Raw genomic sequence first — 14,637 nt, 5'->3', positions numbered from 1 at the left:
TGGCCCTTTCCTCCCTCATTAGAGGCCGTCTTCGTGCCAGAACCCTCCATCCCCATTTCCTACCCCCACCCACCAGAGTCATCTTTGTGAAACTTTACGGAAGTAAATGACAGCTTTTCTCTCTCTCTCTCCTAATTTATATCCAAATCCAGATACAGCTTCAGACTTATCTCTCATCAAAATGTCCCCAAAGTAGATGACTCATGTGTGTCTGGCTTACAAATCGGACATTTTGTCCTCCTCCCTTCCACGGGCCACTTTTCACCCGCAGTCATTTAAAAGTCATCATCATCAGCAGCAGCAGCATCTCTGTGCAAAAAAAAATGAGCCTGGTGATCCTCTAACGTGGTGGTTCCCAAACTAGGTGCTTAAGCCGACATGTAAAAACACAGGGAGGGTTCTGGAAATGCTCGGTCCTTGGCACCAGCCACAGAGCTTCTGACTTGATGGGGTCGCAGGGTGGGGGCGGGGGACACTTGGGAATTGGTGTTTGTAAACAGCACCACAGATGATTCTAGTGCACAGCCAGATGCCCTGACCTGCTTAGACTGCTTCACGGCACAGAGGAGGGAACGGACGCACGGGAAGGGAGATGGTTTTGCTGGCCGACAGGGAAGCGAAGTGGCTGGCAGGTGGCGAGTGGTTCTCCAAGGCCCAGGCTGAGCTCCGGGGTGCAGAGGTGCAGCAAGAGCCTGCTGAGAACTCAGAGGAAGCCTGAGCCCTGTGGCTGCGCCCCTCGCAGGCCAAACACCAGAATCGCGGAATTAAACAAGAGGCGGTTGTGCCTTCCTCCTGCTCTCAGACCCCCGAAGGAACGCATGCAGCTTCTTCCTACTGCTAAAGCGTCAGGTAAAATTCCATATTTCTGAGAGGTGGGGGTGGCTAGGGGTTAGAGGTCACTTTTGCTGATCACACTGTCAGCTCTGATCACACTCCCATGAACCTCAGGCCGCGAGAGCCCCTCTGAACCTTCCCGCCAAGCAGCCTCAACTAAAATGCAAGTCCAGAGCCTCCTGGATTTCTATTAATAATTATCAGTGGAAACAAAGCCATTTAGGGGTTGGAGGCTGGAGGAGGCTGGAGTGTTGCTGGGATAATGGGAGAGGGGAGGAGGGGGAATCTACTAGAAAGTTAAGTGGATTTCCAGACTGCGGTGAAAGGATATGGCAGGATTCTGTTCCTGGTCGTCAGCAGACCCAGCCAAAGCTTTGCAAGTTAAAACTCCAAATCTGCCCACTGGGCAAGCCTGTGGAATACATCTGCCTGATGTGTTACGTCTGTCTCGAAGACAGCTTAACTTGCAGGGTGGCGAGGTGGCTGCTCAGCTCAAGAGAAATCACAGATCCCGGGTTAGTCTTGGAGGGGAAGAAAGTGAGGTGCTAGCCAGAAACAGCATGGAAAGAGGGGGTGTTGCGGGCTAACTGTTCCATGAAACAAAATACTTCTTCCATACATGATCCTAAGGAAAATGAAGTCAATCTTTCCAATTTGAATAAACCGTATGGTCTGGTGAGTGCCCGAGCATCTGCAGAAAAGGCGTTTAGTTCAAAGAAGGCAGAAGGCTTCTGGATTTGCTAAGAACAGGTACACAGAAAGCCATGCTGTATACATGCGCAAGTGTACGGGCGCGTGTACGTGTACATAACATCTGTCATCTATCTATATGTATATTATCTTACATAAACACGAACAGGAACACACATCATGTAATCACAGAGATTGAACCTACCAGGAATTTAAGGATCCAACTCAGTCTAATCCAGATTTCTGCCCTATGACTCCAACAAAACATTCTCATTTTAGCTGCCACGGACCACTCTGAGCTAACCGCACCAGCTCTCAGTAATCACCTGTTCGAACGCTCAGCAGCATTCAGAATTGTCGATTGACAACTGCCTTCACTTTGATTTCCATGAAGCATCACCCTCCTGGATCTCCCCGTCCCTGTCCAGCTGCCTGTTCTCTGACCTCCTTGAAGATTCTCTACCTGTTGTGTAGGTGTTCATGGGATCCGTCCCCAGCCCCCTCCATCAACTCGCCCTGTACTTCCTCTGATACCTCAATGCCAGAAATTCACACATTCCTATCTCCTGCTAGACTTTCCCTCTGAGCTCTGGATTTTTATACCCAAAAGCTGTCCACATCTTGTGAATATCTTAAAAGCACTTCAAAATTAGCCTACCCGCATGGGATTCATGACCTTCCCTAATCTCTCTCTCCCACCACCAAATCCGACATCCGATCCCTTCCGTTACTCACTGTACCAGAGAACTATCCAACCAGGTGACCGAGCTAGAGAGCCGAGAATGATCTGACACTTCCCTTCTCAACCCCCGTATCCAGAGTCCTGCCGATACTGCCTCCTAAACGTACCTGGAATCTGCCCCCTCTTCTCCATCTCCATTGCTGTCACCCCAGCCCCAGCTCCCGTCTCTGCTCCCTGGACTAGTGGGATGATACTTAACTCATCTCTCTGCATCTACTCTGGCTCCCTACCCATTACCTTCTGCACACGGAAGCCGAAGTGCTCATTTCAAAATTCACGTCGGATCACGACACTCTTTTGCTTAAAATTTGCAAGAGCTTCCCGTCATTCTTAGAATAAAAACAACTTTTGGCACAACGCGCAAGGTTCTCCATGGCCTCACCCCCGCCTCCTGCCCATCCTCAGACCAGGGCCCCGTCTTCCCGCTCAGCTCTCTGCACCAGGGACCATGGCTTCCCCCCAGCTTCTCCTTTGTGTCACACACCCTCCCACCACAGGGCCATTGCAGGTGCCATTCCCGCCGTCTAGAGTTACCTTCCCCCTCCTTCGCACTTAGTTAAGATTTGCTTAACTGGCATTGCTCGGCATTTGGGGAAGCTTTACTCTATCACCCTGAATAGGGCGAAACATTTGTTATATGATTTCAAAGTCATATTTACCTTTTATTCAGAGCCTAGCCGTTAATAATTATCCTTTTCTCTCTCTGGGTTTGATTGGAAGGCAGTGGGGTCAGGGAATAGAGCACACGCTCCTCATGCCATGAATCAGGCAACCCGGGTCCTAGTTCACCTTGCTGACCACCGGAATGTGGGCATCGGATAGATCACGTCCTCTCTTTGGGATCTACCAAGTTCACCAGCCTTGCTCAGCACCTACAGTGTGCGTGGCTCTCCTAGGGACTACAGGGAAATGGCTGTTTCTTAGTGCTGGAAATTTTAATCCACCAGGGAAATGGATGTGTGAACTCAGATACAAACAGCAGAGACAAAGTATTTCACGAAGAGGAGAGCGTGAGTAAGGCTTAGAGCTGTATGGGCTGATTTCAAGGGTAGGAATTTAGCGCTGGGGGGTGGGGTGGGTGCAATTAAGTGAGATTGCCACACTTGACAAGAGGAAAATAACACAGTCCAGAATACAGACGGCTGAGGTGGGGGATGAAAGACATCTCTATCCCAGCGATGTCACGAAAGCAGCAACCAAAAAAAAAAAATGGCCGTGACAAATGAGGGAAGGAAGCTGCGAGGCGATTCAGCAGGCTGCCCGGGTCTGTGGCATGGCTGCCCTTCCCCGAGATGGGGTTCATAAGAGCGGTGGCTCGTTTAGGGTGAAACTATCCATTCCTGTAGAGACGAGCTGACTTCGAGACGCCAGTGGGACACCCAAGGGATCCACCGAGACAGCAGACGAGTGCGTGGACCTAGACCTCTGCCAGAGGAACCCACCGACAGTCAAAGGACACACGCAGGAAGTCGAACGGGACCGAGAGGCCTGAGTAAGAGAAAAGGGGTCTGGGAGGTCAGGAGGGTCTAAAGAACCAGGGGGTGGTCCAAAGGGTCACTGCTGGGGACAACCAGCCAAAGAGGATGGAAGACACTCCTGGGACGGGTGACCGGTGACCGAGGTGATGAGGTTTCAGATCGTAGGGTTTGGCTCTGGTGGAAAAGGAGAGAATTAGAACAGGACCTGGCGGGAAGGCTGCGCTGTGCTCCAGGTGGCTCTCAAGGAGGGAGAGAGTCTAAGAATCTTAGAGGACTTGCAGAGTGGGGGACAGCGAAGGGCACTGGCTGAGGACAGATGGGGTGGAACATGGGAATGAGGATGGAGCCAGCCCACCCCCCACCCCCCCAAGAAGGCGGAGGCGGTCAGCTCTAGCAGCCAGGAGGTGGGGTTTGCCTTCTCAGGACGGATGACATGCAGATACTGGAGTTGATCACAGGTGCTATCTGTGATAGGTGCTTTAAAATGACCTGCTGACTGAGAAGCCCAACGTCACAGTTAATATTCTTCGGCACACACAGTCTTCCTGCCTCTAGCTCGGTTCACAGGAAGGGCCGCCAGGGACAGACTCTTCCTCTTTTCTCGTCATGTAAACACTACCCATCCCACCAAAACTGGCCCGCATGTCTCTTCTTCCAGGAAGCCTTCCCTGACCACCAAGGCCCCTTGGTACCTCCCTCCTTTGCCTTCTAAGGCTCCAACGGTCTCGATACTTCTGCTGCCTCTCGAGCCTAGTGCCGAGCAGTGCTCAGTACCTGTCTGCTGGATGACAGCACGAATGACTGAGTGAAGGTCACGGTCCTTTCATGATACACCTCTCCCCTCCACTAGACTCCGAGCTCCCTTTATCTGTTCCCAGCACCTAGCACACTGGACTCTGCACATACGAAGTTCGTTACTGACTGAAAGCGACTACTTTAATATTTTTAATTTTCAGAATTCTCCGTACGTCAATGCAGCCAGTCCCATAGGTGGTTGTTAAGCCCCTCTGTTACTAAATTCATAGCACACCAGGAACCAAATCCAAGTCTAGCATTTTGTGCCCATTATCTTCCTAACAAATAGTCAAATAAGAATTACCATTATCTTTATTTTATTGGCAGGAGAACTGCAACTTAGATAGTTTAAGCAACTTGCCCTAGATTACGCAGCCAGAAAGTGACAGAGCAGTGACCAGAACCAGGTCTGTGTGACACCAAAGTCCCTTCTCGATCACTAGGGTACATAGCCAAGTACATGAATTTATTTCTGTAAACAGAAGTCCATCTCCTCTGTTGAGAGACAACGGAAAATTCCAGTCCTACAGATGACAGGGCCTGGCACACAGTAGGCACTCAAACTGATAACCTTTGAATGAATGATCATGAGGGATGAGAATGAACCCCTGTTTTTTGACGAATGTGGCCAGCCCAGGCTTCAGAGGTGTCAACGAGGAGCTGTCAAAGGCACACCTGGGCTCGAATCTCGACTCTATCACTTTGCAAACTATGGACCGTGAGCAAATGGTTTAAATTCTCTGAGCCTCAGTTTCTCAGTTTGTAAAATGGAGCTCGCAATACCTGCCCTGAACATAGCAGCAAGGAACAAAATCAATATGACAGCGTGAAGTGGCTCGCACGGCATGTGACATGTCAAAATGGTCAGGGATTGTCCCTGACTTCGTGTCTGTGAATATCCCCTCCTACGTGGGTGTGGTCACCTCACGCCTGCAACCCCCACAGCAGTTTCCATATCGTACGTCCTGGCTTCTGTGACCCGTCTTTGGTGGACCCCGGGTTGTAAACTACGTTACCTCCTCGGACTTGCATGAGGATGAAGCCATCGCAGCAGGAGTCACGGTCACAGGCAAGAAGGCAGAAGAGGTACGCCTCCATCCGGTCGGCCGCTGAGGCTGCGAACACGACAGGGCTGTACATTCCCGAGAGAGTGTTTTGGAAACCAGTTTGTTCGAAGCTTTTCTGGCTCGTTGTGGTAAATTCTGGGTCTGAGAGAAAAGACAAGGAAAAAAGTTAAAAGATCTCAAAACTACGCAGAGCTGACCAGAGTTTGCTGGTCGTAGGACAGTGGACCCTCTGATTGTGCTGGGGGTAGCGTGTGGCTCACAGTGAGATGCTTTCTGGTCCCGAACCAGCAGACCTGGACCACTGCCTGTGACACTTTTGAGAATTTAAAGGGGAGGATGGAGAGCTGGTTGTTGTCCTTATTATCACCAGCAAATACTTATTGAGCACCAACTATACACATGGACACTGTGTCACGTGCTTAGGGCATGACCTCGTTGTGTTTCGCTGCTCTGTGCGCCACGGTCCACCTGCTCCGCTATCGCGTGCGTTTCTGTCATACAAAGTGGTTCAAACGTGTGGTGGGCAGGAAGCTGGGCCCCCGTGATGCTGAAGTCGCGTCGGTTAATCTACAGTTTTCCCCAGCATGTCACTGCCTCGTGCCGTCAAACAACAGGCGAATGCAGAACAGACAAAAGCAGCGGAACCCAGGAAGCTGCAGGGAAACGGGAGTGTACGCCATGCCCGTCGGCCCACGTTCTTTCTCAGACCAGCCGACGGCTCTGTCTTCAAAGTGACACTTGTGATTTCCCCTCCTCTTTGGACTTCTGGCCCTCGCCTTCATAACAGCAGTCCCGACCCTTCCCTGCACCCACCCCATCAAGCTACCTGCCCTTTACATCTCCGGCAGCATTTCTTTGGGAAGGGTTCAATATGTCTTTTTTAAACTGTGGATTTTAAGTGGCATTGTTACCAATTTTGTCATTCTCCCGGTTAGACATGCCATGGCTTAGGCTCTGCCTGTTCCTAACTCCGGTTTTCCCATAAGCCCTGTTATTTTTAGAGCATCATTTTGCAAATATGAGATTTTTTTCAGGGACTATAGCCAAAACGTCTGTCCTATTATTATGTCCATTTTACATCTGAGGAAAGAGAGCCTTGCCCAGCGAAGAGTCTTCGAGCCTCGGTCTCCACAAACGGTGGGTGGCAGAAGGAAGGCCAAGGCCAGAGCCTGCGCTCTTCACTGCCCCGACCTCCCACCGGCCCAGCAGCCCACCGGTCCTCCCTGACTCGTGCACCCAGAGGGAACGGAGCATGTACCGCATGGGACCCAAAGCACAAGCTTCAGAACAAGACACACCTGAGTGCAAATCCCTATAGTACTCCCAGCAAGCAAAGTCCTAATTCTTTGGAGCCTCGGCTTTTCCATCTGTACAATGGGGATGACAGCATGTGATCCTCTCAGATGTTAAACAGATAAAAAGATAGACCATATCTTAGCTGCTGCTCAAGTCTCCAAAGGGCGGGCATCTCCCCCTCCGAGCACTGGCTCTCGCTGTGCTGGCAAAGCCCCACCCACTCTTCTCCAAAGCCCATTTGCACACAAGGGTCCATCCCTCAGGGTTATAAAGGGTCCATCCTCTCAGGTTATAAGGGTCCATCCCCAGGCTATAAAGGGTCCATCCTCCAGGTTATAAAGGGTCCATCCCCAGGTTATAAAGGGTCCATCCTCTCTCTGTGGCACAAGGGTCCATCCCCAGGTTATAAAGGGTCCATCCTCCAGGTTATAAAGGGTCCATCCTCTCAGGTTATAAAGGGTCCATCTCAGGTTATAAAAGGGTCCATCCTCCAGGTTATAAAGGGTCCATCCCCCAGGTTATAAAGGGTCCATCCCTCAGGTTTTTTACGGTTAGATTTCATTTCTCCCTTCCTTGATCTCTCTTACACTCTAACACTACGGTCTCTAACATCCTTGACCTTGTACTTAAGCCACTTGAAGTAGCGTCTGCTTCCCCCATCAGCCTGCGATTCCCTGGTGCCATTCCCTGCCGTCCCGGGCAGTGGCACTAGCCGTATGTGACTATCCAAATATCGATTTCAGTTCTTCAAGGTTCATGTTGCAATAGCCACAATCCAAGTGCTAGTAGCCGCGTGTGGCTACTGGCTATCATTTTGGACAATAAAGATTTATAGGACATTTCCATCACTGCAGAATGTCCCATTGGGCAGTGTTCCTTGGACTACAGAGCCAGATCTCGGCTCACCTTGGCATCCTCCGCGTGGCCCCGCACAGGTGACCATTGCGCTGAGATCATTGCGGGGGAGGCGGGGCTTCTCCTCACCCTGCAGACGCCAGCTCTAACGCCCGCCTCTGAAGTCCCTTCCCTGATCACCCTAAATCAGCTTATGTCCATTCTTCTCATCATTTTTTAATCATGATGGACTATGCACAACGTAAGATTGATCATTTTAACCATTCTTAAGCGTTCAGTTAAATGGCATTAAATACATTCACATCGTCGTGCAGCCATCGCCACCGTCTATCTCTAGAACTTTTCCTCTGTCACTACCAAACACTAACTCTCCCTCTCCCCTCTGCAGTCCCTAGTAACCACGGATCGACCGTCCGTGTCTGTGGATGGGACCGTCTCAGGTGGCCCATGTCTATCTTTATCCCATTGTCCTGTTTCATTTTCATCAAAGCCCGTGTCACCCTCTGAAATGGTCTCATTACTGGATCGATTCCTTTATCAATCAGTGGTTCTGTCTGTTTCGCTCACAGCTGCATCCGCGGCACCTGCCAAGTGTGTATCACACCGTGGGGGCTCGGTAAACGCTTGAGGGACGTGCCAGCACCGAGCAATGCACTCGAGGGTCCCAGGCGCTGCAGCAGGCCGGGCACGTCGTTCAGAGTCGGGCGGGCTGTGCCCCGAAGTCCTGGCACGATGCTGCCTCCTTCCAGACCTCCCCTGTGAAATGAGGGGTTGGGCCAGACCGTCCGCAGAGACCCTCTTGGCACGGTCTTCCTTTGATGCTGAAAAATCACGTGGCTCCTCCTCCATCTTCAAGGCCACAGACTGGAAGCGGGTGTAGGCGGGGGACGGTACAATGACGGATCAAGCTGTCCCACCGTCCAGGTCACTGAAGCTCAGGCATATGAATGGACACGGTTCACTGCCTACTAGGTGCCAGGGCTGTGCAGGGGACTTTCAGAAACCGTGTCCTTTACTTTACATTTTATTCTCATTTTACTGAAAGTAAAACGAGGAAGCCATTCCTGACCAGAGCGGGACGAGGGAATCTGAGGCCAGATCCGGCTTATGCCGACCTCCTTTCTCTCTCTACTACACCCGAATCCGGAATGGCTGGGTCTGTGCACTTTCTGCTTTAAAACTAATGTTGTTTTTTTTTTTTAAAGCAAAACAAAATGAAGAAGCAAAAAATACAGTTCTGCCTTTGGTGACTTTGGCAGCAAGGAAGCATCCCAATTTCCCTTGCGATCTACCTCCAAAGTACACACTTTCAGGAGAGAAGGAGGAGGGAAAAAAAATACTTAAAAAGAAATAAAATTGTATTTTTAAAAGATGTGATTAAAGGCCAAGGTACGGTTTTAAAGAACGTTTTTGGGAGGGGCTACTTCTGTTATTGAAGTTTTCCTTTTTAGAAAATAACCTGTATGCTTTGTTATTTTTGAAATGGATAGTGAATGTAATTGGAATAAATACTGGGACAGAGGTTCCGGTCACCCTGGCTGCAGATGGAAGACGTGGCACGTTGCCGGACTCCACTCTCCCAGGGGAAACATCTGCTCACACAGGATGGAGGCAGCGGGTGACAAAAATAACCCAGTAGAGACACAAAGCACAAATGCCTGTCCCTGCCGAGAGCCACTACCAAGGTCAGAGGAGGCTCTGGGCCTGGGCTGAGGCTTCGAGCCCGCTCTCTGCCAGCTGTTCATGGCTTAAGTCCAAAGCTGCTGGGAGCCACGCCACCTGCCCTGAGTTTGGACTTAACAGAATGGCAGGCCTGCCACCCTGCAGTCCCACCCCCAAGTCCCCGTTCGGGCCCCCTCGGCTGTCCTCTGGTCCCCAGGCTGAGCCTCGCACTATCAGGGAGCTTTTAGCAAGAATGGAAACACCCGTCGATGTCTCCTGCGCTTACCATTTCTGCGTGCCACGCACTGTTCTAAAAGCTTCAGACGTGTCACCTCATTACTGTGACTCTTATTTGACTAGTGAGGAAGCACAGATACCTCGAATGTCAAGGAACATGTCCCAGATCACACAGCCGGTGTGACAGGGCTGGGACGACCCAGGCAGGCGGCCCCCCAGCTTCCTCACCCTCATCTGAGGGAAGCGAGGGCCCACGGAGCAGTGGCCAGTGGAGGCATCGCAGCTCACGGGGCAGAGCCTAGCTGTGGCCCAGGCCTCCTGACCCTGCATAGCTGGCTCCCCTCTTGGCCCTGACGGAGGGAAAGCAGGAGACAAGCGGGGCGGGGCAGAACCGCACGTAGGAGAGAACTGCTGCGTCTCCCACATGCGCCGCGAAGACTGGAAAGTGTTTATTCCATTTGCCCCTTTGGGAAGGGGAATGCAGACACGCTGAGGTTCACACCCAGCTCCCGATTTTCTAGCAGGATGACCTTGGGCAATCTCACTCTCCCTAAGCCTCAGTCTCTTCACGTGGAAAGTGAAGATTCCTCCAAGAATTTCTGTGAGGGTGGAATGAAAGAATGCCTGGGCAAGTGAGCTGTAAACTGTTCAAAATGATACACGCCAGCTACTCAAAGTGTGGCCCAGGGACCAGCAGTTTTGGCGGTCCCGAGAGGCTGTTGGAAAGGCAAAATCTCTGCCAAACCTGATTGATCGCCTCGGAATCTGCATTTGCCCCCCAAGACCGTGGAGGTCCTGAGCACAGGCTGATGACAGCCAGCGCTCGGACATTTGGTCCAGCTGGGAGAAGGTCTGCCCACTTCCGGGGAGGGAGGGGATGAGAGAGGAGGAGGGCGAAGCTCCAAGGGTGGAAGGCGCAGGAGGGGCGGGTGCAGGGAGCTCAGAGCCCAGACGCCGCGAGCCACAGGCAGCCTCACGGGGCTGCGTCCCGCACCCAGGCTGGGCTCTGCCGGGCTCCGCCAGCGGCCTCTGCATCCGCTCCGCACCCCAGTTCCTCACCTGCCGAACAAGCCGCTGACCCCTGCGGGTCTGTGCTGAGGATCAACCATGAGGATGATTTAGGCCGAGGGGGGAGAAGCCAGGTACCATGCCCGGCGTGGGCTGGGGGCCATCCGCTCCTCCCTGAGTGCACAAAGCTGGGAAGCAGTGCCAAACCTCCGCCAGGTGAAGCTGCCGAGGCCGCCAGCCATGCAGATTGACCCACCTACCCTTTTTCAAATACACGGCCGGAGAGCCTCGAGCCCCGCTCCTCACTCTGACCTGGCACCTCAGACTTCCAAAGCCGATGGCCTTCGAGTTCCCCATGGCGGCTTGAACCTGAAGACAGAGAAAGGCGGTATCACCGTCCCATGATAGTCGACCCAACGCGACAAGCGTTGGTCAGACCCTAACTGTGGCCAGGCGCGGAGGCTGCGAAAATGAAGAAGAGGAGATCGTCGCTCGGGGGTGTGGACCGGTCAGTCCCCTGGAGCACACGGCGTGTGAGCAGCAAATTCCAGCCCTGCAAAGACACGAGCAATTCAAGAGGAGGTGACTACAGAAGACAGAGCCGCGCCTGCCGACATGAATCTGGAGCGGTCCTGACGCACAGGTAAGTGTGTCAGGTGGAAGCAGGAGAAGGCGGATGTGAAGCAGAGGACAAAGCGGGAGCGGAGACCAGGAATTCTGAGGTGTCGTGAGAACGAGGTCTGCCGGTCCCGGGGGCTGTCGCTTAGCAGGTGGGCGATGGTGGGAGGAGGAGAGGCAGTGGCCAGCTCTCGGACGCCCTGCTAGGCACACAGCTTACATCCGGTGAGGGTCGGGACGAGGTCCCTAAGCCTGGAAATGCAGAGGTCAGACTTGCAAAGACCTGGCCGTCCCCATTTCTATTGTCGCGTCCTTGCTGTGTGGGTGTGAACGATAAAGCTGTTTTTATCAAGTTCTGTGTGGTTCCCAGTATTTTGTCCTCCCCCCAAAGTTGCCCAACTCTGAGTTTCCTGGCTGGGAATTTTGGGGAGGGCAGAGGCTCCCGCGAAGCTACATGATATAAGGCAACGGCTCTTCCTGCTTTTGGAAAACCCGAGCTCACTGAAGGGGTGCTGGCCCGGGCAGGGAAAGAGTCCTGCAGACTTTAGAGGGCCTCCCGATGTCTGCGGCCAGGCCCTGGTGGGGGCGGAGCGAGTGTCAGCTGGACGACAGACCCGGGGAGCCAGACCCAGCGCGTGGGGCTCCCGCCATGGCGAAGAGTCCCTTCTGCACCCAGGCCTGGCCCAGAAAGCACGGTGCCGAGGGGCCTGAGGGCAGCGCCTGGGACCGTGGCCTCAGCGCCAAGCTGGGCGGGTCTATCGCCCGTGCTCGGTGATCGCCCCTGACCCCCGTGACTCGGGATGCCTGGAACCGCCAACAGTCTTCCAGCTTGACTTATAGAAGCAGCCGTGTCGTGTGGTTCTAATATTTAGTTCTTTCCTTTTTCCGCCCTAACCTGAGAGGCCCTGGCCCTGGAGAGAAGCCTGAAAACAGCAGAGGCGGGGCTTCCTGCCGACCGGGCGAGTGGGTTCCAGCACTGACAGCGACGGCGGTGACCATGGTATGTCACTGAGCCTTCGCCCTCTGGCAGAAACTGTCCCCGGAGCGTCCCCACGAATGTCTTGACTCGATCCTCACAATAATTCTGTGGTGTGGGGGCCGCTCATACCCCCACATGACACCGCAGGTGGGGTTCTGGGGACCCCAGGGGGGAAAGAGCAGCCTGCAGTTAGTGAGGCCGGAACGCGAACCCTGGCTGCCAGGCTCCAGAGCCGCGTTCTCAACAATCCTGCCTGTGAGACAGCGTCTCTCACGGGCTGGGGACTGGAGGTAGAGGTCGCTCCTGCTTTGCTTCTCTTTTAAGGACAAAACGTCATATTTCTTGTAGACTAAAATCCATACCTATGACACGAGCAGCTGTCCAATATCAGAGGATCAAATAATCAATCATCTAATACCTTTGCTCAGAGAGATGCCAGGTACTTCGTAAGTGCTCAGTAACTGTCCGCTAGTTTTGTCGTGATTGTTAATTCTATAAGCTCGTTCTGATCTTTTAGGGAAAGAGAAGAAGTAGAATTTCTTTAAATCAGGGATTCCCAATGACTTGACAGTTGCCTAGGGAGCCACTGTCACTGGCAGCTGTGACCTTGGGCCCCTCGACCACAAAGGACCTGAGGGAGGTCTGGACGGAGGTGTCGTGTTAGCGGAATCATGGACCAGCCAAGATGGGGGAGCGGCACCTAGAACCCCCAGGTAACAAATAAATCGAGCTTGTCTGCACTGTCTGATGGCAGAAGAGGGTGACAAAAAGCCCAGGTGCTCAGTCATGGCGCTAACGGCAGCGAGTTCTTGCTCAGTGACACCAGTCTACAAGCCTCTCCTCCATCCCTGCCTACAACTCTCATCCCAAACCCCCACCCCCAATATATCCTAAGGCAGGTCTGAATCATTATGGTCAAAACCAATAAAACCATTGTCATCCTCCTCCAAATGCTTTAACTTTTAAACTCAAAGGAGATAACACTCCCTCCACAGTTTACTGCGTGTCTTGCGTTAGCTTTCCAAATCCTCGCCAGAAGCTTGTGAGTTAGACTCCATTCCACAGTCAAAGAGGCTGAGGTTAAGGAAACTGCATATGGTCTAATGTCCCCAAAGTGGCATTCAGTCCAAGACCCCTCCCTGCCTCTTCTCTCAAGCCGGCAGCTGCAGACCCTAATTCAAGAGCCCTAAAATTCAGGGTCCATGCTCCATGTCCCTTCCAAGATGTCGCTTATGAATACACACTCACGTGCAAACACAGGCACATGGGCACAGAGCATGCAACGCACCTCTGTTGGTGACATTGCAAAACTGCTAATCAATCTACGTATCCTTAACAAATGTGAGGTAAATTACATACATCCGTATACAGATGTATACAGATGTATACGGATGTATATAATTCATAGAGTAGTATGCTGCCATTAAAAAAAACAAAGTTAATTACTAAGATCTAAAAATTTAAATATTATGGGAGGAAATCGAGGGAGAAAAAATATATGTTATAAAACATAAGCATGTAAACAAACAAAAAATGATGCTTATAAACACACAGACATTTTCTGGACGGGTCCAGAAGGAACTGGAGAGAAAAATGATTCGCATGTGTTTAGGAATTAGGAAATTAGGAAATGTGAAGTTGGCTTTCACTACATACCCTTCTGTCCTAACTCACGATAACGATGGAATTGCCAATATTCTACCAGCTTTGACTTGACAGAAAAAGCAGTTTCGTGTGGTTCTAACTAATATTTATTCTTTCCCTTTTTAAACCATAATCATATTTTACTTCTACGCTGGAAAGGAATTCTGGGCCCCGGGACTCAGAGAGACAGATGGTCTTCAGGGCTCTGGACAATGGCCTGAGGTGTCCACGGCCCAAGCTGCCCATAACACAAGCTGGCGGGGAACAGAGAGGGGGCGCTCATCGTTGAAACGCTCTCTGACTGTGTGTCAGGAAGCGATACTGCTCTGAAGGGCACCTCGCGTCAGGCTCACCTTGAGCCCGCGCTGATCTAATGCAGTTTCGGTTCTCTGAAGTCTCATCACTTTGAAGAAATGGAAGCAACATGGTATCAGCTAGTGACGATTTCTGTCACCTGATCAGCCAAGTATCGATTCAATCAGAGTGTGTCTGACAGAGGACAAGAGGCAGAAATGTCACGTGGCTGCCGTGACTCACCTGACCAGAAGTTGTACAAGCGATGTTGTCACTCGTCCAAGCATAGAAATCACACGAGACTTCTGATCCCACCGTGGACACTGTGAGGAAGCTACAGGCCTCATCCGACGCACATTCTGCAAGCAACATGAGCTAGTTACCCACCTCTCAGGTGAGGCCGAGGACAGATGAAACATACCCCCACCAATGGCCTGC

The 14,637-nt window shown here is 52.0% G+C and overlaps 1 protein-coding gene across 1 annotated transcript in view; it reads right to left on the bottom strand.

The window, feature by feature from the left end:
* Positions 1 to 14,637, bottom strand: part of TG (thyroglobulin) — a 218,929-nt gene that overhangs the window by 154,588 nt on the left and 49,704 nt on the right. The window contains 3 exon segments of the mRNA XM_039845893.1: positions 5,556 to 5,747; positions 10,925 to 11,033; positions 14,443 to 14,574. Coding sequence (XP_039701827.1) covers positions 5,556 to 5,747; positions 10,925 to 11,033; positions 14,443 to 14,574 — 433 coding nt within the window.

This window comes from Pteropus medius, unplaced genomic scaffold, assembly GCF_902729225.1.
Source record: "Pteropus medius unplaced genomic scaffold, Ma_sr-lr_union100, whole genome shotgun sequence".
NCBI lineage: Eukaryota > Metazoa > Chordata > Mammalia > Chiroptera > Pteropodidae > Pteropus > Pteropus medius.
The sequence above is the reverse complement of the archived record's forward strand: the minus strand, read 5'-3'. Positions and strand labels throughout refer to the sequence as shown.